The sequence below is a fragment of the Carcharodon carcharias genome, chromosome 9 (genome assembly GCF_017639515.1).
Source record: "Carcharodon carcharias isolate sCarCar2 chromosome 9, sCarCar2.pri, whole genome shotgun sequence".
NCBI lineage: Eukaryota > Metazoa > Chordata > Chondrichthyes > Lamniformes > Lamnidae > Carcharodon > Carcharodon carcharias.
The window spans coordinates 146,627,917-146,653,865 of record NC_054475.1 but is presented as its reverse complement, the minus strand read 5'-3'; the positions used below and the strand labels follow the sequence as shown (position 1 = coordinate 146,653,865).

At 42.9% G+C, this 25,949-nt stretch overlaps 2 protein-coding genes across 3 annotated transcripts in view; one reads left to right on the top strand and one right to left on the bottom strand.

Moving 5' to 3' along the window:
• LOC121281878 (retinal guanylyl cyclase 2-like) overlaps window positions 1-21,542 on the bottom strand; it is a 76,681-nt gene extending 55,139 nt beyond the window's left edge. Inside the window, exons 1-2 of the mRNA XM_041194980.1 lie at window positions 21,400-21,542; window positions 3,653-3,954 (exon numbers count right to left, since the gene is read on the bottom strand). Coding sequence (XP_041050914.1) covers window positions 3,653-3,954; window position 21,400 — 303 coding nt within the window. The 5' untranslated portion in view covers window positions 21,401-21,542. The remainder of the gene's footprint in view (window positions 1-3,652; window positions 3,955-21,399) is intronic.
• A 131-nt stretch (window positions 21,543-21,673) lies between these two features.
• Window positions 21,674-25,943, top strand: nxt2 (nuclear transport factor 2-like export factor 2). Of its 2 annotated transcripts, none has more exons than XM_041194981.1 (4): window positions 21,674-21,754; window positions 22,534-22,620; window positions 23,993-24,137; window positions 25,442-25,943. In XM_041194981.1, the coding sequence occupies exons 1-4, from the start codon at window positions 21,740-21,742 to the stop codon at window positions 25,618-25,620; spliced, it is 426 nt and encodes a 141-aa protein (XP_041050915.1). In that variant the 5' UTR covers window positions 21,674-21,739; the 3' UTR covers window positions 25,621-25,943. The 2 variants fall into 2 exon arrangements, with proteins under 2 accessions (XP_041050915.1, XP_041050917.1); XM_041194983.1 differs by lacking the exon at window positions 21,674-21,754 and adding an exon at window positions 21,866-21,990.
• The last annotated feature ends 6 nt before the right edge of the window (window positions 25,944-25,949 follow it).

Below are 25,949 nucleotides of genomic sequence, written 5' to 3'. Positions count from 1 at the left end.
TTAGATTTCTTTGAGGAGGTAACGAGTAGGTTAGACAAAGGAGAGCCAATGGATGTTATCTACCTGGACTTCCAAAAGGCCTTTGACGAGGTGCCGCACAGGAGGCTACTCAGTAAGATAACAGCCCACGGTGTTAGAGGCAAGGTATTAGCATGGATAGAAGATTAGCTGTCTGGCAGGAGGCAGAAAGTAAGGATAAGGGTATCCTTCTCAGGATGGCAGCCAGTGACTAGTGGAGTTCCACAGGGGTCAGTGTTGGGACCACAACTTTTCACTTTATACATTAATAATCTAGATGAAGGAACTGAAGGTATCCTGGCTAAGTTTGCAGATGATACAAAGATAGGTGGAGGATAGGTAGTATTGAGGAGGCGGGGAGGCTGCAGAAGGATTTGGACAGGTTAGGAGAATGGGCAAAGAAGTGGCAGATGGAATACAACGTGGGGAAGTGTGACGTAATGCACTTTGGTAGGAAGAATAGAGGCATGGATTATTTTCTAAATGGGGAGAGAATTCAGAAATCGAGTGCAAAGGGACTTGGGAGTCCTAGTCCAGGATTCTCTTAAGGTTAACTTGCAGGTTGAGTCAGTAGTTAGGAAGGCAAATGCAATGTCGGCATTTACTTCGAGAGGACTAGAATATAAAAGCAGAGATGTGCTGCTGAGGCTTTATAAGGCTCTGGCCAGACCAGATTTAGAATATTGTGAGCAATTTTGGGCCCCGTATCTCAGGAAGGATGTGCTGGCCCTGGAGAGGGTCCAGAGGAGGTTCACGAGAATGATCGCAGGAATGAAAAGCTTTACATATGAGGAACTTTTGAGGACTCTGGGTCTATACTCGATGAAGTTTAGAAGGATGAGGGGGGATCTGATTGAAACTTACAGAATACTGAAAGGCCTGGATAGAGTGGACGTGGGGAAGATGTTTCCATTAGTAGGAGAGACTAGGATCTGAGGGCACAGCCTTAGAGTAAAGGGAAGACCTTTTAGAACAGAGATGAGGAGAAACTTCTTTAGCCAGAGAGTGGTGAATCTATGGAATTCATTGCCACAGAAGGCTGTGGAGGCCAGGTCATTGAGTGTATTTAAGACCGAGATAGATAGGTTCTTGATTGGTAAGGAGAACAAAGGTTACGGGGAGAAGGCGGGAGAATGGGGTTGAGAAACTTATCAGCCATGACTGAATGGCAGAGCAGACTCGATGGGCCGATTGGCCTAATTTCTGCTCCTAGGTCTTATGGTCTTATATTGCGCTGGTGATGTGGATCTGTCACCATTGCGTGAATCAGCAGTCATTGAGCTTATGAACTCAGCAACGCATGCAGTTGAGTTCAGTTTTAATCATACCATGCATGCCTAAATAGATATTGTTGCCATGGGATCCGTTCCAGGCCCAGCTCTCACAAACATCTTTGTTGGGTTCCATGAGAAATGTGTCTTTGATGGAATGACAGCTAACCTCCTACCCTTCACATATTTCCTATATGTGGATGATAATTTTGCTATATTTCTTACATGTCTTAATGGGCTCCATCCTGTGCTCAAATTCACCTTTGAATGTATCAGCCAAGTGAACTCCCTTTCCTTGATGTACTAGTTGAGAAATCTGCCAGGGGTTCTCTACCACTGTCTACCGCAAGCCTAACTTCACTGGTCAATATTAGATAATTACAGTTCCACACTCTGTTAAGGTTGGTCTTAACAGCAAACTTGTAAATAAAGCCCAAGGCATTACTCACCATGCAAGCTTGATACTGAAATAGGGAACATCAAAGACATCCTGCAGGATAATGGCTACCCTGGTCAGATCATTTTGCACTGTATATCACGCAAACTCATGAATGGGCCCAAGGCTGTCACTTTTTGGCTCTCAAAAGTGCCCAGTCTACCTCAAATTACCCTGGAAGAGCAAAGTAGCTCAAAAATTTGAGCAACAGGTGAAGCTAGCAGTTTCACGCTGCTACTATGCAGTAGCAACACGAGTGGTATTCACCACTAACAGGATGCTGCTGTCAAGCCAAAAAGATGTTCTGCCTATCACGCAAATGAGTCATGTGGTACATGAATTTCAGTGCCAGTGTGATGCTAGGTATGGAGGCTGTATGTCCCAAATACTGGTGGATCATATCAAACAGCATATCCCAGCCGCTGTTCACAATGGGCAAGTTACAGACCGTACCCAACCAGCCAGTGCTTGCAAAACTCAAAACACAGTGTCCAACATTAGATGTGATTCCGCAATTGGACAACATTTGCTAAATAATCCTCAGTGTGCTAAGAATTATGCTGACAGCTACCTTAAGATTTTCAGTTGGGCTCGCAGTGTGGCACATTTGCGTGTACTGGAAGCTACATATATTAACACACAAGGCCCTTTTCCTCACAGGCCGGAAGGACATGTACACACATTGCACCTGTTTCAGGGTCAAGCTGCCTGGTTTAAATTTCAATCAATGCTTGGCAGTTAGCTTTCAGTTACCATCACTGGTGCATTCTTCATGGCAATGCCTCTCCCAATCAGAGTCCACTTGCCAATCAATCAGCACTCTCTTCACATACACCATAAATTGTTATTTTCTCCTTATATTGGTATTCTTGTGAAGTATCCTGATGAGTACAAGATCAAAGCTTTGACATGTCTCATTTTCAACAATACATAAGCAGTTCCCTTTATAATTGTGAACACAGGGATTTATAAATGTAATATAGAGAAAGGACAGAAGGAATCACTTTAAAATGGAGCCTGAAATATGTCTGCCCTGGTGCTGTTATGTGCTAGCTTCTAATCATGCTTCACTTGATGAATGAACTTGGCCTTGACTCCTCGGCGTAATGACACAGAAGATTGATCAGTATGGAACAAATGGGTGAAGGGAATGTAGCTTAGTGGATAAATGCAACATGTACTGTGGTTACTGAGCTACACAGGCCAAAAAAGGTGTGCTGGAGTTAGTTGATTTCAACTGGCCTTAACACCTTCGGAATAAGGATCATCCTCAGTTGGGGTATTGCATCCATTTCTGGACCACACACTTTAGGAAGGACTGAGGGCATTAGAGAGGGTGTAGAAAAAATTTACAGAGCAGATAAGGAGAAACTCTTGGTGGAATGACTGAGAACCAGCAGACACCAACTTAAGGTGATTGGCAAAAGAAACAATGGTAACATGAAGAAAATCTTTTTTACGCAGCAACTGGTTAGGAAATGGAATGCACTGCCTGGGAATGTGGTGGAGGCAGATTCTATTGTGGCTTTCAAAACAGAATTGGAAAGTTATCTTAAGAGGAAAATTTTGCAGGATTACGGGAAGAGGGGGGGGCAGTAGGACCAGGTGAGTTGCTTTTGCACAGAGCCAGCAGAGACACGACAGGCTGATTGGCCTCCTTCTGTGCCGTATCCATTCTATTTCAAAAATAAAATAGCTAAAACTGTATTACCCCAAGTGACCACTTCCCAGTGCTGGCATGTATGCATGGTGAGTTTTGGGCTTGGTTGTGATGGTATAATTCTTTTCCAACATATATGCCCAACTCATCCATAATAAATGGTCACTTGGCAAGGAACCTGGAGGATTTGTACTCCAGCACACATCCCTGTCTTCATCAGAAATGAGGAGATAGCTGAAAAATAAAGAAATGACAAATAAAAGGTACCTGATTAGGCTTCAAGTGCGTTACAATTTCTTGGCTCTGCACGTGTTCTTGAAATGCCTGATGGAATGACATTTTTGCAGAATCCACAGTGATTGTCAGCACTGAATCATATGCCTTCTGTAGCTTGGAGTTATTCACCAGCACTGGGTAAGGAGTGTTTTGGTATGGGAGACTGTAAAGAAGAGCATCATATGGTATAAACACGTAGTCGCCATCAGTCATCTGCAAGTCATGGGCAACTTCCAAAAGGTGTTTCTGTTCCTCACCTCCAATAAGAACTGAGTGCATACACATGATTATCACTGAAAAACATACAGAAGGATTTTGTTATCAAACTGTTATTGTAGTATCAAAATTCATAATTCTGGCTTTTTATTGAAAAAAATGGTATTACATAAGAACATAAGAAATAGGCACTGGGGTGGGTCATTTGGCCCATACAGCCGGCTCCAACATTCAATACAAAAATGGCTGATCTGCCTCAGCTCCACTTTCCAGCACTATCTCCTTTTTCCTTCATTTCCTTCGCATCCAAAAATCTACCAATCTCTGGCTTGTATATACTCATAAACAAGTTTTATAGCCTATTGTGTATTTATGAGATAAGGCTCCATGCCGATTAAAACTGAAATGCAGGTTTTTTGGTAAGAATTCATCACATCTTGTTGCTCATCTGTGCAAGATTTGTTAGTGCAGTTTATTCAATCTCACAGCATTTTACTGCAGTCATTAACTTGTTCATTTTAAACACATTAATGGCTGCATTAAATTGGCATAGATAGAAATTTAATGACAGACATGGAACTGGGTTTTGCAATGATAATAATGGTGAGACTATCAGCACTTACTGTTATTAAGGAGTAAATTGGACAACAACTTCCAGCGACTGCATATTTGCAGTTACACAAGGAAATCGAAAAGCTGCTGTTTGAGTTATCTTGTTCCCCCAGAAGCATTGTTATACTGATTATCTCGTCGAAGGACTCAGCATTACAACACAGGTGAGGGCATGAATTTGTGGCAGTTACGTGATAAGTACCTGATAAACATACCAGAAAAGTACAGGTTTGTCAGTTCAAGTGTAAATGTATTTTTAACTGTGTGATAACCTTAATTACTGCCAAACAATCTCTTTGGCACTGAGAAGTAAGTTATTCAATTGTGGAGTCTCATTCCTTCCAATTTTAATTATTTTTTGAGATCATAAAGGGATTGAAACTATTTTTTAAACTTTTTATCTCTGCTTCTTATCTCTCTCATTCCCATTTTTCTTTCCCTCTATTTATTTTGCTTTCAGTACATGATTTGACATTAAATTCAGATACTATGTCCTATACTTCCTGGTTTAAACTCTGCAGGTCCAGATTTAGGCTTGATAGTGTCTGTTTTTTGGAGCTACGGGTGCTGCTCATGGACCAAAATGGTGTCCACAAATCACGCTGGTTGAGTAGGCCATAAAGCCTCTTAAGCCTGCTTTGCCATTCAGTGTGATCATGGCTGATCTTGGGCTTCAACTCCACTTTCTCACCCACTACCCATATTCCTTGATTCCTTGAGAGACCAAAAAGTTGTCTATCCCAGTCTTAAATATATTCAACGATGGAGCATCCACAACCCCCTGGGCCAGGATTTCCTGGTCAGTGAGCAGGGGGTGGGATGACCTCGGGCAGAACTCTCAACGTCACCCCGGATCATTTCAATTTTCAGGTCGGCGGGGGCTCAGCTGAATCAGCTGTGCGCCCGCCAACCTGTCAATGGCCAATTGAGGCCATTGACAAAGTAAATGAAGTAATTAGTGGACCTGCCGGTCCAACCTTAAGGCTGGACAGGCAGGCCAGGAGACCTCGTGGGCATTGGGAAGAGCGTGAAACTTCATCCAAGGGAGGGATGAGGCTTCATGCAGGTTTTTAAAAATTTAATAAAAGTGTTACTAAAAGTGATGGACATGTCCCAACACATGTGACAGTGTCACATCAGAGGACATGTCAGGGAACTTTTTATTTTCTGTTTTTACCATTTTTTAATGTGGATCCGATCTCCCTAAGGCAGCACTTAGCCTCAGGGAGATCAGTGTGCACCTTCGCACGCATGTGCGAAAGAGCACGCTCTCGGCTCAGGGAATCCCCACCCTGCCCACACAGGGAGCACATAGCACTTCCTTGCGGATGTCATGCTGGGCGGGCCTTAATTGGCCCGTCCATGTATAATGGCGGCACGCCTCCGATTGGGGGTGCCGATCAGAGGCGCGCCCGCTCCTGAACTTCCCCCACAATGGGGGGGAAAATTCTGCCCCTGGGGTATCGAATTCCAAAGATTTACAAACCTTTGAGTGAAGAAATTTCCCCTAATCTCAGTCCTAAATGATCATCCCCCTTATCCTGAGATTGTTATCCCGTGTTTTAGATTCGCCAACCAGCGGAAACAATCTCTCAGTGTCTACCCTGTCAAGCTCCTTCAGAATCCTGTATGTTTCGATGAGATCACTTCTCATTCTTCTAAACTCCAGAGAATATAAGCCCAATTTACTCAGCATCTCATCAAAAGGCAAACCTCTTTGTTCCTTGACCAATTAATGACCCTTTACTGTACTACCTCCAATGTGAGTACGGCCTTCCTTAAATATGGAGACCAAAATTGCACAAAATATTCCAGGGGCAGAATATTATGCTCGCCTAAGCATAAAATGACACATGATGACATCGGACGATATTTCGTTCAGTGGGTGCACGCCAGAGTCGGCTGCGCACCCGCCAATAATTAAAAGGCCTACAAAGGCCATTTACAATCTAATTAAATTCAAATTTACACTGCCCGTCCAACCTAACGGTTGGCGGGCAGGCGAAAAGGCCAACTGGCCTTTACAATTTTTAGGAAGTCTCATCCACGAGCAGGATGAGGTTTCCTAAAGCTAATATACATTAAATAAAAACTTTATTTTTGAATTAAAAACATGTCCCAGCTCATGTGACAGAGTCACATGAATTGGGACATGTTTTATTAAATTTTTATTCTTCCATTTTTTATTTACACTGCGCCTCAATCTCCCTGAGCCCCGTGCCTCAGGTAAATTGAAGCGCTCTTTCTTGCACATGCGCAAACTAAGCGCTAGGCCCAGCTCTCCCTCCTCCTCCTGCCCGCACTGGCCGCGCTCAGCGCTGCCGCTCGCGATCCACGCAGGGCGGGCCTTAATTATTGCAGTATGGATCATGGGCGACAGTCGGCTTCCCAACCACCCCCGCCCGCCCCCACCGAGCACCCCCAACAATGGCAAAATCCTGCCCCAGGTGTGGTCTCACCAAAGCCCTGTACAATTATAGCAAGACTTCTTTACTCCTGTACTCCAATCCCTTTGCAATAAAGGCCAACATGCCACTTGCCTTCCTGATTGCTTTCTTTACCTGCATGCTAATTTTCTATTGTTTCTTGTACAAATACACCCAAGTCCCTCTGAACATCAACATTTACAAGTTTCACACCTTTTAAAAAATATTCTACTTTTCTATTCTTACAAAGTGAATAACTTTACACTTCTCCACATTATATTCCACCTGCCATCTTGTTGCCCACTCATTTAAGCTGTCTAGATCCCTTTGTAGCCTCTCTGCATCCTCTTCATAGCATACATTTCCATCTAGCTTTGCATCATCAGCAAAATTAGATACATTACGCTCTGTCTCTTCATCACATCATTAATATAGATTCTAGAAAGCTGAGACCCCAGCATTGTTCCTTGCAGAACTCCACTAGTCACAGCATGCCAACTTGAAAATGCTCCATTTATGCCTATCCTTTATTTCCTGTCATTAACCAATCCTCTATCCATGCTGATAAATACCCTGACTCCATGAGCCCTTATCTTGTCCTTTCATCTACCCCACTAATTACATCCGCAAAAAAGCTCTAGTAAATTTGTCAAACATGATTTCCCTTTCGTTAAACCAGGTCAACTTCTCTCATCATACTATGAATTTCTAAGTGTTTTGTTAAGACTGCCTTAATAATAGATTCCAATATTTTCCCAACGACTGGTGTCAGGCTAACTGGCCTGTACCTCACTGTTTTTCGCCCCTTCCTATCTTGAAAAGCAGCGTTATATTGCTAACTTCCAATCTGGTGGCATCACTCCAACTCACGGAATCCCCCTCCCCGCCTGCACAGGGAGTGCATAGCGCTTCCTTGTGGATGCCACGCTGGGCGGGCCTTAATTGGCCCATCCACTTAAAATGCCCCCCCCACGATCGGCGGTGCCGATCGGAAGTGCGCCCACTCCAAAACAAAAAACAAGGCTGATACTTCAGTGCAGCACTGAGGGAGTACTACACTGCCAGGGGTGCCATCTTTTGGATGAGACATAAAACTGAGGACCTTTTTAAATCATTTGCCCTTTCAGTGGACGTAAATGTTTCTGTGGCACTATTTTGAAGAAGAGCAGGAGAGCTATTCCCAGTGTCTTGGCCAATATTTATCCCTCAATTGACTTCACAAAAACAGATTAGTTGATCATTATCACAATAATGTGATAATGAGGCTGGCTGTGTGCAGATTGGTTGTGTGCTTCCTACATTACAACAGTGTTTTAATTGTTTTGTTGACAGCAAAATGCTTTGAGGTGTCCGATAGACATGAAAGGCACTATATAAATGCAAATCTTTCTTATTATTCACCCACCAGTCTCATCTACTGCACACTTCATTATTGATACAGTGATAAACTGAGTAATGCTAAAAGATCTGCACAATCTTCTAATGTTAAGGTTCCCTAGAGCTCTCAAACATCAGCAATATTCCAAGGGGCTACAGATTGCAGCCTCCATGGATTATTTTAATTCCATATTTTAAAAAAATGCATACATACTGTGAAGTTTGTCGATAGTTTTTATTTTCTTTAGAACGTTTCTGACATTCCCTGGTTCATTATTCGTTGGCGACACAACTCCCACTGGCAAGCCTTGTTTCCTGAGGGCACTAGCCACTTTGGCAGCTGTGTCCACCCAAAGGTCTTCAGTTGATGAGATGATGGCTACATGGGCCCACCGAAAATATTTCATTACAGTGAAGAGAACTCTGGTTGGGGGTGGTAAAGTTCTTGCAAACGTTGGGTAGTTCATAGCATCGTCCAGTTCATAGTTTATACAAGCCCATGAAAATACGATTCTATTCCAATTCTTTCCGAGAAGAGAAGCAGCGTCACAGTAGCCTGGATTTGTTGGGCCAATGAATCCAGATGCCAGTTCTGAATACTGAAGAAAAGCAGCCAAAGCTTTGGAGGTCTGACAGTCTTCATCTAGTATCACGTAATCAAAGTGATTGCCAAGGTTTAAAGATGAATCCTTGTTGATTCGGTCAATAGCTAATTTAGCAGCAATATGTGGAAGAGCTTTGGCAAAAATAGGGTCACAGCTCCAGGGTCCTATGACCCCCACCTTGTATGTTGCACAATGTACTGAACATGGAAGTGTTAACACTACCAGAATGATAAAAAACAATAGGAAGGGCGACAATAAATCTGACACAAACCGTTGATTTTTGGTGTCAATCCAGATTGGATGGTTTGATAATTTCAATGTATAGAAACGAGAGGAGTGAAATGGCATGGCTTACAGCAATTCAGTAAGAAAGATGCATTTAAAACTTAATCCAATTTTTTTCTGAAGTATTTGCAGAGGTAAGTCCTGCAAAAAAAAACCAATAAGCTTATTTTTCCTGTGAATGCCTACACATTCTTACTCACTTTCAAAGTCTTCCTTGGCTGTGTTTTGTTGATAACTATTATGGTCCTGCTCCCCTTAATCTTTCTAGATCCAAATACACCATCCTACATCCCATATGCCCTTCTTAATTCTTTATCTTCACTATGCTGAAATCGATGGTAAATTTAGTACTGCCATGCTCCCAGTAAAGAGAAGCTCCCAGAAGAAGTATCCTAAATGTGGGGATCATTCACTAATTTTAATAGGTTGTAAATCTTGGGCTGTGCATCTGCGGCTCCTTAAATGCACTTTCTAGGAGTAAAGCACCATGATGGATTAGCTCAATATTCACTGCACCATTTCTTACATTTATCTATTCTTTTCTAAGATCTCAAAACTATGAAAGTTCGTATTTCCCTCAGATTTTGTTTCCCCTTTTAATCCTTAAAATTAAAGGAGAGACATCACCAAACAACTGCCATTTGATTTATCCCACCTACTTTCCTACATTTTTTGACTTTTGTGGCATTCTGCACCGTTGACCATTCACCTAGTTATCTTACTGCAATAAAATCCAGCATTTTAAGTATAGCCCAGCGCAGTGCACTACATAGACTTCTGCTATATCTGTGTGGGATCAAACATCATTCTTTGTCATATTCTTTGATAATTCCTCTAAATTAAATTGGCTAGATAAATTTAAATTGGCATAACTTTGACCAATTTTGAAATCAGAGCGAAGCAGCTACAATTTGAATATAATCATAAAATGACCGTTCAGTACAAAGATGAATTCCAATTGATCCTTATTTACTAATTGTATAAGAAGCCCGGTGCAAAATCATTCTGCCTAATCTCTCACATATTAAACAATTCAATACACCTCACAAGTTGTACAATTGAATACTGTGTGACTGAATGTACCTTGAACTCTGTACAATTAAATACATTAAAATGATCCCAAGAGGTTAGAGAAAGAAACAGATGGAAGGGCATTTGTATATCTTAATAAGACAAGTTGAACTGAATTGACAACTCAGGCTTATTGGGATTCTGTTCAATTCTGTACTAACATCTCTCAGCTATTATTATTTTCTTTGCTGAAGCTAAACTGCAACCCCCTTGTAAATTTCATTAAGTAAAGCTTGTTGTAACCATACTAAAGCCAGATTATTTCACCAATCTTACAATCTAAAATATTTTCCATTTGAATTTTATTCATGTTGCTATAAGTGGCTTTTAAAATAAAATAAAAATCTAAACTTACCAATTTTTAGGCTGAAGAAATGAGAGGGTTACTTTCTCTTATTCTCAGTTTAACGAGGTCTAAAGCTTTAGCGACTGATCTGATTAAATCCTATTGCATCAGCCTGCTCAGCACTTTGCACGTTCAACATTAATGTCATACATTGTTCATTCCTTCCCTTTGCATTATGCCAATCTTGACTTAATGTGTCAAAAACCTTGACTCAGAATATGCGTTTACTTTCCTACAAACTGTGAGGACAAACAGTTGTGACGTGAAAGGCTGGTGCTTTGGATAGTACAGACTGCAGCTTACAGGCAGAATTGTGACCAAGGGATAGTAAATCCTTTAAACTGATAGGTAACAGAGCTGTGTATTTCAATGACCTATATACAATGATCTTAAGATTGTGTTTCAATTGTCCAGAAATGCTAAATCCCAGTGCAAGTTTTACTGCAGGAGATTTCAAAGGAAAATGAGGAGGAAATGAATCAGGGTCACAAATTGATATGAGTAGAAAAACAGTGAATGAAAAAAATTAAAAAGTAATTAAATAGGTTGTTCATTTTATGCTGTGCACACACATTTCCTGTGAACTTAACATAATTTACTGATAGAAATGGAATTAAAAAAAAACACAATATGGTTGCAGATTTCTCCCTGATACTTATAACATTGACTATTCAATTTTGCTGGATCAACAGCAAAAATCCCAGGCCCTGGCCTCTATCGAATTATTCTTAAATTTCTTTCCCAATTTCATGTCCACCTTGTGTCTAAAGAAATTATAGTCATCAACTGACCATGGGAGACTTCTTCTTTAGTTGTCTGCCCAAAGGCAGCTCTGACCCACAGTGCAACGACCTCCACCACAGGTCAAGGAGGCAGGTCCTGAATCCACCCCAGCAAGAACAGGGATCAAACCCCGTGCTGTTGGCACCAATCTGATCCATGTCAGCCATCCAGCCAATTAAGCCAACCAGCCCCCACAAGCTGTCCGAGTTGATATAGGCAACATACGCTTTAACATGCATTTTCTAATATCCTTTCATGGGATGTGAGCGTCGCTGGCTAAGCCAATATTTATTGCCCATCCCTATTTGCCCTTGAGAAGATGGCAGTGAGCTGCCTTCTTGAACCATTGCAGTCCCTGTGCTGTTAGGGAGTTCCAGGATTTTGACACAGCGACAGTGAAAGAATGGCAATATAGTTCCAAGTCAGGATGGTGAGTGACTTGGAGGAGAATTTGCCAGTGGCGGTGTTCCAATGCATCCGCTACCCTTATCCTTCTAGGTGGTAGAGGTCACGGGTTTGGAAGGTGCAGTCGAAGGAGCCTTGGTAAGTTCCTGCAGTGCATCTTGTAAATGGTAAACACTGCTGCCACTGTGCATCAGTGGTGGAGGGATTCAATGTTGAATGTAGTGAATGGGGTGCCAATCAAGTGGGCTGCTTTGTCCTGGATGGTGTTGAGCTTCTTGCGTGTTGTTGAAGCTGTACTCATCCAGGCAAGTGGAAAGTATTCCATCACACTCCTGACTCATGCCTTGTAGATAGTGGATATGCTTTGGGGAGTCAGGAGATGAGTTGCGCTCCGCAGAATTTCCAGCCTCTGACCTGCTCTTGTAGCCATAGTATTTATACGGCTGGTCCTGTTCAGTCATGTTGTAGTCTGAAGTAATAAGTCCAATCTTCTTTGCATCATATGGCTGATCAATAATCTCTCCCACTCTTACCAACTGCCATTGGAGTATGATAGAAGGATTTACAAATTTATACCCAACCTGTTTGGCCAGGTTATAAATGCACTTTCCTTGACCATTAAGTCCAGGAGTGGGACTTGATCCCAGAGCTTCTGGCTCAGAAGCAGGGAGTGTATACACTGTGGCACAAGACCACCACCATGAGAGACACCATTGGTATTATAAAAGAGTCAACATTATTTCAACCAGTAAAATCGCTATAAATATTGTACAATTTATAAATAATACACTTTTTAAAATTTAATCAACACCTACACAAAGCTACAAAATAAGTTCATCAAACTTACAGGAGGACATAAAAGAAATACTGAATATCTTACAAGCATCCTTAAATAGAGATGCACAAGTTTATGTTTCATAAGCAGCGGAAATCCCGTCAGTTGCTATCTGCACTTCTGCATCTTGGGCCAAATGTCCACCTACAATCCATATGTTTGAATGTACAGTTCAACGAGAAAACAAGCAAATTTAATGCGTTTTCTGAGAAATCACTCTTTCTAGAGAGAAGCAACAGATCATACACATGGGCTTTGCCAGGACAGCCGGCTTCCTCGTGGTGCAGGGTGCCACTGACTGCACACATACTGCTTTACAGGCGTCACATGTAAATTGTGAGATGAACTGCAATCACAAAGTTCCATTCCCTCACTGTGCAGCTGGTGTGTGCAACCATGCTCAATGTATGATGTAGGTATATGCCCGATATCCTGGCAACAGTCACCAAGGCCTTCATTCTGCAGCAATCGGCCATCTGGCTCATGATTCTGGTGCGCAAACCACACACGTATCCAGCTTGCATATACTGCATGCAATGTTGCCACAGGAAATATCATTAAGCAGGTCATTATGCTGCTTAAGAAATGCTTCCGCTGCCTGGACCACTGTGGAGGAATCCTGCACCTCTCACTGTGGCGCATGTATGTTTGTCTTGGCCTGCTGTATCCTGTACAACCTCATTATCAAGAGGCCACCGCTTTTGCCATCAGGTACAGGGCAAAAGGTGTTGGAGGAACAGTGAGCACAACCTCAACCATTCAACAATCGTCCCATACCTTACTCGCCCTCTGTTACACACCTTCACAATATCCTCTTGGCCACAATCCTGAAACAAAAGCCAAAACTGTAGCAAACTAACCAAACTATACTCAATTACAGAAGTCAACTAGTCACCCTTGTGCACTGCCTTAATGTCTGTCTGTCCTAGTGCTCCCACCCAGTGCTAAGTCAGTAGCTGCAGCATGGATGGTGTAAGGCTGCTGGCTTCCAGTGGGGAAGACTGTGGATGGCCTTACAGGGTGATCTCATGCAGCTCCGGTCCTAGAGGGCCTGACTTCGGACTGCACCACTTCGGCATGGGCTGATAGAACTGCTTGGTGCTTTAATAGGCCTACCAGAAAGCCTGTGATCAAGGAGCAGAGAGGGGCCTGGCAGCAACCCTGGATAGAGGTTTGCACAGAGCTTGGAGCCCATCCTTTCCGATGTGGAACTGGTGGTCAACTCTTATAAGAACACTTACAGACACGCCATGCTGCAGCATCCGCGGATTACTAGGATTGCTGAATTGTTCCCCCCCGGGCAGTGTTACTCTGTGGAATGTGAACCTGCTATCCTCTCCCAGGATGACAGCAGTCATTCATCTACCCGGTGCCGCTTCACTAATGCCCTTGCTGTTGCCTTGCTTCTAACGCAGCACTCAGGCAATGTGTAGCTGCTGCTGGTGCTTCAATGGAAGCTGAGACGTCAGTCATCAGATGCTGCAGCATGGCGTGTCTGTAAGTGTTCTCATAAGAGTTGACCACCAGTTCCACATTGGAAAGGATGGGCTCCAAGCTCTGTGCAAACCTCTGTCCAGGGTTGCTGCCAGGCTCCTCTCTGCTCCTTGATCACAGGCTTTCTGGTAGGCCTATTAAAGCGCCAAGCAGTTCTGTGTGCATATCCATCAGCCTTTTGCCGCACACCGCCCCATCACACACCTCATTTGATTCCTCTGCTGTAGAACTCATATGTGACTCACCCTCCAACAATGGTCACTCCGCTACCCTCTTTCCCTGCCCTAGCTGCAGGCCGCTCATGCCTGGTGACTCACCATGTGCAGATCGCACCTCTAAGCTACCCTCTAAGGAATGTGCAATGCCAGTATCTGAGCTGGCAGCCTTAAGTGTCAGAGTGAATGACTGAGTTTCTTCATCAGTAATCTGTTCTTTATCTTCTTGCATCACTGCCTGACCAGTTTTTGGGTATCTGAAAGGAGAAAGGCACAAGGGTAGGGTTACGAGGAAGTTGGCAGGTGGGAGTGGAAACTAAGGGTAAACCATCTGCAGCTTGTATATCGGAAGAGATTGTGGGATGGCGTGGAAGTGGGATTTGAGAAGGAGGATTAGGTATGAGCATATTCTTCAATTGTTTCAGCCCTGCTGGTAGCTATCGCCCCAGCAATGGCAGCTCCAATGATGGTGAGCACTATTTCCTCCATAGGGGTATAAACAAGCAACCGCGCTTGTCCCCTCTGGTTAGCTCCCGCTGCCTCTGGTTATGCACCATCTTGTCCTACAAGAGAGAGGGGAGTGTGGGGGAAGGTTGGCAGGCAGAGGAAGCCCTTAAAATTAGGCGCCATTCCTAGTGCCTACCCACGCCCCCATCACAATTTTACCGGCGGCGCAGGAGGCATTGGGAGACACGGCTGCAAATTAATAGCCACTTAAAGGTTGCCTCCTTTCACGGTTGTGATATTACCTGCAGCGGAAGGAAGCCAGGAGCAAGTCTCCAGCCCAGTAGGTTTCACCAGGTGAGCTGGTGGGCAGACAAGGGCAGGGGATGCTTTCCCTGCAGATTCCCTGTGCATATTGGAAGTCCCCCCAAAGGTATTCCCACTCCTGTTTCCTCTCCCACCACCCTGGCCATGACCTGTCCACCCTGGCCCCCTCCACCCCTTGCTCCCTTTACTGGGTCTGCTAGACTGGCCCCATCAAGACTCCAGACTTACCTTAAAGTCCAGGCTTCATCGCTGAACAGTCGTGCTGCTGAGACCAGGGTGCTGCTGGCCCTCTGATTGGTCAGCAGGACATCCTCTCCGATGGGGCAGAAAGCCCGCCTCAAGCTAATTAATGGTTCGACAGCCATTAAATGGCTGCAGGGTAAGTCGGCCAAGCAGGTATGGGCTTTCCCCTGACAGTTACCCTGGAGGTGGCAGAGACCCTGACATGGCTGTCATGGTTGAGTAGCTAACAATGTGTACAGGCTGTGAGATGTGGGTATTGCAGCAGTGCTAAGTGCATGAGGGTAAGGTAAAGTGAGGAACGTTAAATATCAACTATGGATGATAGAGATTGTTGGTAGTTGAGCGATGGGGGTGGATTGAGCAATGTGTGAGGCTTGTGGTGCAGTTAGTGGGATATGATTATTAAAAATGATTTCGCTAACCTTAACTACTTGTGTGAGGTCATTAAACTTATTTCTGCACTGTATCCAGGCCTTTGGGGCTGTACTGAATTGCATTGACCATGATGGCTATCTCGCTCCTCCTGTCCACCTTCTGCTCCAAAGCCTTGAGTGCTGCGTTGGAGTCCCTTGCACCATGCCCTCTGCCTCTGTTGTGCCCTATTCATTCTCACTGCAGGTCAGACCATCTTCTCCAATCAATTCCAACATCTGCTTCAGCCAGATTGCAGCTCCCCTTTAAAAGGTGCAGGCTATATTTAACTATGCAGGCTAGCATTAAGGGGTACCAACCTCTCACAATCTTGTGTCTCCAGCTGAGGTGAGCAGTCACTCAACATTGTGCTTAGCACTGTTTGCAAGCGACAATCATTTAAATTGGAGGGCAGCATGAAGTATGCATGTCTGCATCAGAAGAAATGCGTGTGGGCCGCTACACCACTGGAGTCTGCCTTCAGCTGTCAAGGCCCCAAACACTGTATTCCCTTCCTAAACCCCTCCGCTTCTCTACCTCCCTTCCCTCTTTAAAGACACTCCTTAAAACCTACCTCTTTGACCAAGCTTTCAGCCCTAAACATTTTTTTATGTGCCTTGATTCCTCATTTAGTTTCATAATACTCCTGCGAAATGCATTGGGATGTTTTAGTATGTTAAAGGTGCTATGTAAATAGAAGTTGTTGCTGTATATTTAAAATATGTAACTGATTTTTTAGGATTAAAAGTGACAATCTCGAAACGGTGCAGTTGTAGAATGTTTCCTCTATCCAGTGTAGCGGTTGTCTTGTTTTTTGTTTCAATGATGCATAAAGGCCGTCGATATTGTAGCTGAGCTAACTTTATTGGTAACACATTTTCCCAACATAAACACATATCTTCAGTTTCTGAATTCTATCAAGACAGGTTCCAACATGTGCTATCTGACCTTCAACCCCCAAGACAGGTGACCCCCCTATCCAGTACAGAGTACCGTATAGTATCTAATACTGGAGTGCACTACCACAATCAACTATGATCATGACATTTCCCTTTTTTAAAAAAAAAACCTTTATACAACTCAAGTACATAAAGTCTTGATACACTTTCTGGTTCAGAGCAAGGTTGTGTTTCATTTGTTTTTCTATAAGAATTTCTGGTTTCTCATGTACTGTTGTCCCTTGGGAACCTGCATTATGTAAGACCTTGGTTCTCCAGTGATTCCTGTGACAACAGCAGGATTCCAGATCCCTTCATGAAGTATCCTCACTGTGTTCCCCATGTTCAGGTCAGGCAAAGGTTGGGTGCCTCCATCAAAGTGCTGTTTCTGCTTCTGCTGTCTCAGTTTGAGCAGGTCCTGCAGGCTGTAGCTCACTGGCTGTGGAAGTAACAGTTGGGGCACAGTTGGAAGCTTAGTTCTTAGTCTTCCCCTCACCAGCAGCTGTGCTGGAGATGATCCACTGCCCTCTAATGGGGTATTCCTGACAGCCAGCAGAGCCAGGGGTTTCTTTCGGTAACTTTTGTCTTCTTCAACAGGTGTTTTAAGGTCTGTACGGCATGTTCCACCATTTCGTTGGATTGTGGATATTTGGAACTTGATGTAATGTGGGAAAACTCTCAGGCCTGTGCAAATTTGCGAAACTCAGTGCCTGAGAATTGTAGACTGTTATCTGAGATGAGCACTTCAGGTATGCCATGGTGAGCAAAAACCGATTTTAAATGATTTATTACAGTGATGATCTTACTGTCATTTCTCAGCAGCACAGACCCAATAAACTTTGAGTATTAAGCTGCTGCTAGTGTGTACTCACTGTTGTCAAATGTAAACAAGTCCACTCCAATTTTCTGCCAGGGCCTCTTTGGGACACTGCGTGGTTGAAGTGGTTCTTTTTGTTGCGATTAACTGTACTTTTGACATACTGCACACACGATCACCATTTCATCAATTTGTGCTTCCATTCCAGGACAATACATTACATCTTGATAAAAGCAAAAAACTGCAGATGCTGGAAATCCAAAACAAAAATAATACCTGGAAAAACTCAGCAGGTCTGACAGCATCTGCGGAGAGGAACACAGTTAACGTTTCGAGTCCGTATGACTCTTCAACAGAACTAAGGAAAAATAAAAAAAATAGACCTCTTTTCCACACCTCTTTTCTACATTACATCTCGACCTCTTCTCCTGCATGTTTCTATGCCGAGGTGACTTTCATGTATGCGCTGCAGCATTTCTCTCCTCAGTGTTGCAGGAATTATGATCTTTTCTCCCTTGAAAAGTATCCCTTCTGCTACATGAAGTTCCTCTCGAAAGTTCCAGTACAGCAGAAGGGGCTCCAGTCCGATGTGCAAACTGGCTGGCCCACACAATCTGCTGCAGTTTTCTTAGGCTGGTGTCATTCTTGGTCACTTCCCTGATCTCATCCAGTTTGGTTACAGCCACAGGTAAGTTCTTTCTCAGCATGTGAACCTGTGCTTCTGCTTCTTTATCCTCTTCCTCCAAAATGGGTAGATATGTACGTGACAGAGTGTCTGTGATGTACATTTCCTTGCCCGGTTTGTATTTAACTCTGACCTGATACTTCTGCACATGCATTAGTAATCCTTGGATTCTTGGTGGTGCACAGTTCAGGGACTTTTTAAGCATAGCTTCCAAAGGCTTATGATCAGCCTCTACCTCCATGTCTTTGCCAGAAACTGGTAGGAGCATTCTAGGCCAAGCACAATTGCTAGTATTTCTTTCTCTGTTGGGCATACTGCTGCTGTGTTTCAGTCATTGCCTCTGAAGCGTATGCCACTGGTGCCTTGTTTTGCAAGAGGACAGCTCCCAGGCCAGTCTTTGAAGCATCCACTGAGATCTTGACTGGCTGACTGACATCGTAACACTTTAACACTGGTGCCTGGGTCAGTGTTCTCTTCCAACTGGTCAAAGTTTCCTGGTGATTTTGTTCTCAGTGCCATTCCACATCATTTTGTAGAAGTTATCTGAGAGGTGCTGTCAGGTCTGACGTGTTTGGGAATGAATTTCCCAAGATGGTCACCATTCCCAATAACCTCTCCAAGTCTTTCTTACATTCTGGGGATGGCATGTTCATGACTGTTTCAATTTTACTCGGGTCCGGCTTCAGTCCCTCAATCGTTAGCACATGCCCCAAGCACTTGATTTCATAAAGGCCAATTTTGCACTCTTCCTTCTTCAACTTGAGGTTCCTTTCTCTAGCTCTGGTTAGCGCCTGCCTCAATCTGTGGTTGTGTGTTTCTCGTGAGGCTCCCCAGGCCAGCACATCGTCGATATAGGTTTCCGCACCCTCTAACCCTTCAAACAGCTGCTTCACTGTTCTATGGAACACCTCCAGAGCTGAATTAATACCAAAAGGTAAGTGTAAAAACCTGCATTGCCCATATGGTGTGTTAAAGGTACAGAGATAGGAGCTGCATTCATTCAGCTTGACCTGCACGAAGACTTAACTTGCATTCAAGATTGAATAGTGTTTAGCATCAGCTAGCTTACACATGATCTCTTCAGCTGTTGCCAGCTGGTAATGCTCTCTTTGTACTGTCCGCTTTAGGTCTCTGGGATCCACAGACTCGCAGATTCCCATAGAATTTTCCTACAATTTAATTGGATTAACCCACTTTGTCGGTTCTTCAATTTTCTTGATGATGTGAAGTTTCTCCATTCTGTCTAACTCTGCTTCCAGTCAGTCTCAGCATTACTGGTATTTTCCTGGGCGGGTGTGTTTTGGGTGTCACAGTTTCATCAATCTTGATGGTGTGTTCTCCTTCTAAGTAGCCAATTCCCTGGAACACATCTTTATACTCGCTCAGGATGTCATCAGTGGTGACAGTCGTTATTCTCTTGATTGGCTTCAGATTTTCACAAGCTTTGATTCCAAGAATGGGTTTTGCATCAGTTTTCATCACTATGAATGGAAGTGCTTGAGGTTGTTTTTCATAATTCACTTTCAAGTGTGCACTTGCCTTCTACAGTAATTTTCCACTTGTATAAGCAGAAAGCTTCATGTTTGTTTTAGTTAGCTGTTTTTCTTTGCTTATCTTATGATACAGGCTTATGGGAATGACATTTGCTTGTGCACCTGTGTCATGCTTGAAATTCACCATCATGTTGCCAATTTTTAAATCAACCTTCCATTCCTCTTCTTTGGAATTTGTTGTTACTGCACCAATGAAAAGTTCCATTCCAGTGTTTGTAACAATTGTGTGCACTTTCTTCGATTTACACATCTTAACGAAGTAGGCTGGACAACTACGTCATAAATGCTCTGTTCTACATCAGTTGCATTTAAATGTTTTAATAGCAATTTTGTTCTCTTTGCAGTTCAGACTGTCTATTTGTTCTTTCCCGGGGCTGTTTCTGTTTAACTGCTTGATCGTGTTCGGCTTAGCATCTCCTGTCATCTGTTTAATCTGGCATTTCGCTGTCTCTGTTGCTCTGTAGATATCTCTTGCTTTCTGCAGCGTAAGATCAACTTCTCTCAAAAGCTGTTCTCTTAGCGAGTCATTTGCAATTCTGCAAATTATTCCATCTTGAGTGATTCTTCAAGCTCTCCAAATTTAGCTCGTTTTCTCAGCTCAGTTATGTACTGACTAATGATGTCACTGTCTTGCATGTATGAAAAAAAAGTACCTTTCATACGCAATGTTTTTCTTAGGGCTGCAGTAGGCTTTGAAGTTTTCCAATATTTCTTTCAAGTCATATCATTTCTTATCACTTTCAAACGTGAACGTGTTATAGATTTTGAGGGCTTCTTCCCCTGTTACATGAAGAAAGATGGAAGACTGTACCTGAGGGTCTTTTTTATCACTGCCCATCGTTATGAGGTACAGCTCGAATCACTGCTGGAACCTCCTCCAGCTTTCAGCAAGATTGCCCTCTGAACCAAGCTCTGGCAGTAGTTTCAGAATCTCTATTGTTGCATTTAGTTTACTTCTGACACCATGTCTTATTTTTTGTTTCAGCAAAGCACACAGGCCGTCGACATTGTAACTTTATTGATAATAGATCTTCCTAACATAAACACATATCTGCAGTAACTGAATTCTATCAAGACAGATTCCATCATGTCTTATCCGACCTTCAACACCCAGGTCAGGTGACCTGCAACCTAGTACAGTGTACCGTATAGTATCTAATACTGGAGTCTACTACCTCCATCAGCTATGATGACAGTGGTCAAGGTGGGCCAAACAGGCAGGTACCAGCGGTTGCAGGGCTGGTGAACCATTCGGATGACCCTATGTGCCATGAATTCCCTTGAAATCAGAGCATTCCTCCGGTGGGCTCTGGCTAAGCCTTCCTATGTGGAAAAGCAAAATACCGTGGATGCTAGAAAGCTGACATAAAAACAGAAAATGCTGAAGTGCACAACAGGTGCAGGCAGCATTTCTGGAGAGAGAAAGAGTTAACATTTCAGGTCCATTACCCTCCATCTGAAACCTTCCCTGGATGGCCTCCACCAGATTGAAGCAGTAAGTAAAAAGGAAAAAACTGCAAGTGCAGGAAGTGCACAAAACATCAGTCAGCATCTGTAAAGAAAGAAGAATGGTCTAGGCCAGTGGCTGGAAGTAAACAAACCCTATGTTAGCAGAAGACACTATTCATTAAATTACAACATCCAACTCACTTCTAAAGAGCTTCCTACAGCCAAATAAGAAACTTGTGATTTGCTAAAAGCACCTGGTTTTCACTCATTTATTCAACGGTGCTTTTAAAACCCCCGAGTCTTCTGTCCCCATCATTTCCATCGTCACCTTGATCAGGTGTCGTTACCAGGGCGGAACTGAAGCTGCCGGGACGGGGTTTTCCAGGAAACGGGTCGGATCCAGGGGCGCCGCACACCACACCGGAAGCGGAAAGGGCGGGCTGTTGGTGAGGGGAACAGACGCTGCAATTGGAGGGGAAGTGACGACGACGAAGACGGTGACGGCAGCGGCGTGGGGGCGCTCGTTCTTTGGTTGTTGGTCATGGCCGGATGTCTGGTGAGAGCGGAAAACCCGGGGGGGGGTAAATTCACTCGGGGACCCGCAATCCGTTCCTGAAAAGCCGGCCAGGCTCCTACTACCCCCCCCCCCCCACCCCCACCCCTACTCCCACTCCCCTCCAACCCCATGAAGTCAACAACCGGGGATAAGAGTTTCAGCGCATTGCTCCTTTTTTATATAATATTATCTTCGGGACTACAGGGAGTGACACTAACGAGGCAACCGTTCTAAAGGCAAATTTGAAAAAAAAACCCTGCGGTTGCTGGAAACCTGGAAACAAAAAGAGAAAATGCTGGAAATACTCAGCAGGTCTGGCAGCATCTGTGGAGAGAGCAACGGATTTAACCATTCGGGTCGACCCCCTTGTGTCCTTCTCCCCACGGATGTTGCCAGGACCTCAGCATTTCCAGCATGCTCTGTTTCCATTTTAGCTCTTTCAAAGAGCTGGCATAGGCGGGATGGGCTGAATGGTCTGTGCTGTATCATTCTTTTATTCCTTTTCCCATTGCACGCAGCATTCACTTGCCAGTTGGGTGACAGTGGACAACCTGCTCCCGGTCATCCAGATTCTCCTCTGCAACTTATTGCAAGAAAGTAAACCTTCTCCCCCCCTGCCCCGACATTGCGATTCTTCAACGCTAATTCATTAACTGCAGCTTGTTCTGTAACTGAACTGTGATTATAATGGTTTTAGAGTTGAGTTTGCATTTTATAAATATCGGTATTTCACTTTCAGAACATTGTGTGTAAAAAAAAATGAATCTTCTAACTTTCAGGACTTCAAAACACATGCGGACCAGGCATGCAGGGCAGCAGATGAATTTGTCAACATTTATTATGACACCATGAACAAAAGGAGAAGAGTAAGGACCTTCTGGGAACTACATTTCCGTAACTGTGCATGGCTTCCCTTTTCTTGCTAATTCTGCAATTCAAGCTATTTTAACTGGGTTATTGGAAGGGGAAGAGACAGGAGAGAAGTGACCAAGGAAAACCCAGAGAGAAAATATAAGAACGGGCATTTGAAAGTTCAATTCCAATAAAATGTCATGACCATTTTTATTAGTTATAGCTAGATGTGGGTTAAAAAATATTCTGTTTTTTATTGGATTGTTTATTCTGACTCCAGTATTGGTGCAGTAAATATGATTATGTATGGGAGGCTGTTTGAGGTTGTTTCATGTGCAGTTCCTCCAGGCCTATCTTACCTCCTCAGATGTCCAACAAATCCAAGGAGTTCTATGATTCCTGAACTGCTAATTTTTAAGATATGACCTTGTGTAACACCTGGAAAATCTAACCAATATGTTATAAACAGTCCTGCTACTGTAATCCTGGAAGTAATTTCACCAATGCGTGGAACTTTTGTTAAAATGCACACGCTAAAAAAGGTTGGCACTCGTTTTTACCTCCCTGATTTTGTCCTCTTTATTTATTCTCATACTATTTTTCAGTTTAATTTTACATAAAATTTTAACTTATTTTTAAGCTCATTTTAACCTTGTTTTCCAGAGCTTATTATTTAAATCTGCCAGTTTGCTGCCTTTTCAATGTCCCACAGTCCTTTCTGGAGCTGGGACCCATGTCTTTTTAAAGATAGGCACTTAAACTGGCTGCAAACTGATCAAGTCATTCTTATTTTTTATGGTTTGTGCATTGTAGTTTCATCTCTTCTAGCCAGTAAAATGCTATGCTAGATCTCACCTTACAGATGCTGCATCTCAATGAATTTTGTTTTTATTAATTCATGGGATGTGTGCATCGCTGGCTAGGCTAGCATTTATTGCCCATCACTAATTGTCCTTGTTCAGAGGGCATTTAAGAGTCAATTACCTTGCTCTGGGTCTGGAGTCACATATAGGCCAGACCAAGTAAGGACGGCAGATTCCCTCCCCTAAATGACACTAGTGAACTAGATGGGTTTTTACAACAATCAACAATGGTTTCGTGGTCCAGATTTTTATCAAATTCAAATGTCACCATCTGCCATGGCAGGATTCGAACCCGAGTCCCTAGAGCCTTTCCCTGGGTCTCTGGATTACCACTAAGCAATCGCCACCGCCTGACCCTCATTGGTCACCTCAATGAAGAGGGAGTTGGTAAAATGAGTATCTGGTCAGCAGCACCCAAATGTTTGACATGTATTTAAATTGCCATTTGTCACATTCCGTTATGTCTTTGTCTTCAGCTTTTGCGTTTTGATCATCTTTTCTTCATCCATTTTATTTTTCACAGGTACTGACCAGATTGTACCTGGATACAGCGACCTTAGTATGGAACGGTAACGCAATATCGGGCCATCAAGCACTTGCTGAATTTTTTGAAATGTTGCCTTCTAGTGATTTCCAAGTAAACATGTTGGATTGTCAGCCAGTTCATGGTATGCTTCAGTTACACCTGAATTGAATCAAATATGACCTGTTTTGAATTGTTAAAACCTTAATAACTGCATCTGTATCAGTATTCATACAGTAGGTCGCAGGTTTGGATCTTTTTGTTATCTTTAATAAAAAAGACAATAGATAAATAGATGTGTTAGATTTCCCATGAATTGTGTGTGATCTTTCCTGCTCCATTTCTTAAGCAATTTTCCCCTTCATCTGCAGAAGAAAACAATGGAAATTGGATTTCTTAGAAAAAAATTGTATTTGGAAAGCATGAAACAAACTTTTTTTCCATTTTATCCATGCTCTATTTTGTTATCGAACTTAGTTTCTGTTTAGTTTATCATATTTGGCTAATTTAAGAAAATACTTTTTTTCTCCCCTCTGCCGCCTAGATTCAATCATCCCTTTAGGAGATGATATTGAAAACATTGTTCTTTGAATGACTAGTTTATGACTTTGTAGTCAATCATCGACTGAACTAGTTTCAGATACTTGAGTGCTAGCGTTTGTTACTTTGTAACAGCAAAGGCTGCTTCACCAGTGAACTCTTTGTTTGCAGTGCAGCAATGATTAAGCACAAATGAGCGATGTGTATATATTTGACTAGTTTTCTTGTTTGTTGTAACAGGATGATTGCAGACCATTTGGTCTCCACAGCACACTTCTAAGGTCTCGGCAAAACGCACTTTGTCGAGGGGGTGGTGTTATCAAGATAAAATGCCCAAGCCAGTTTATCATGTTTGTGCACAAGGGAACAAAAGCTGTCATGTCCGACCCCTTAATATTTTCTTTTACAAATGATGGAGAAGCTTTTTCTCTGGATTTGAAACTGGTTGTAAAGATGAAAGGGACTGTTGCATTTTTCTATTTCCATCCTTGCACACTGCCCTGAATATTTTCAGCTGTTACGTATGAATTTGCCGTTGTTCCATAAAGCATGCTAGGATGCCAGCTTAATGATTTGTCGTCTTTATTTTGCAATGTGCTCTTCTAATGTGACAGAAGTTATCAATGTATCCAAGATCAGGTATCAAACACTGGGCCTGCAAGGGAGGCTTAGCTTGCATTAAGAATAAAAAGGGAAAATGAGTTTAAAGCAAGGAATTAAAATGAAAGCAAAACATTATGTAAAATTCTTCTGTTCCAGCTATTGCTTTGAAGAAAGATACATTCCATCCCATTTTGAAAATTTGTGTATCTGGTCATTGTGTTAGCTTTGTGATTCTTCTAAAGTTATTGGATGTTTTATTGATTCACCTATGTTTGTACTGAAGCTTTTTTGTTTGTCTCCATCTAGAGCAAGCTACTCAAGGACAGACCACTGTGCTCGTGGTCACCTGTGGAACAGTGAAATTTGAAGGAAATAAACAGCGATACTTCAATCAGAATTTCTTACTCACAGCACAAGTAACCCCACAAAATACAGTGTGGAAAATTGCAAGTGATTGCTTCCGCTTTCAGGACTGGGCCAGTTAACTCACAGCTTTAATCAGAAGAGTAATTGAATTGCCACTGCAAAGGTGAAGGAATGAACAGTGTAGGAACTGTGTGAAACATTGTGACCGGAGTAACAGAAAGAAGGGAAAAGAAAACTTGGATCATCCTCTTGTAGAGAAACATGTAGCCAGCACACCTAATACTGATATTCGGTGTTAGTTTTATAGATGGTACTTGGCAAAGGCACACCCTGAGCTCTATAGGCCATGGTTTCAATCTGAAATCTGGCACTCATTACTGTTTTTACTTTGTATACCGTGCTGTTTGAAACGGACTTCAGTAAACAATATAATCGGACCATGTTCTTA

Excerpts from the sequence above, each read along its gene's own strand:
- nxt2 (XM_041194981.1), top strand. Across the intron at positions 22,621-23,992 it reads CCATGAACAAAAGGAGAAGA|GTACTGACCAGATTGTACCT; the intron begins GTAAGGACCTTC and ends TATTTTTCACAG. Across the intron at positions 24,138-25,441 it reads GGATTGTCAGCCAGTTCATG|AGCAAGCTACTCAAGGACAG; the intron begins GTATGCTTCAGT and ends GTCTCCATCTAG.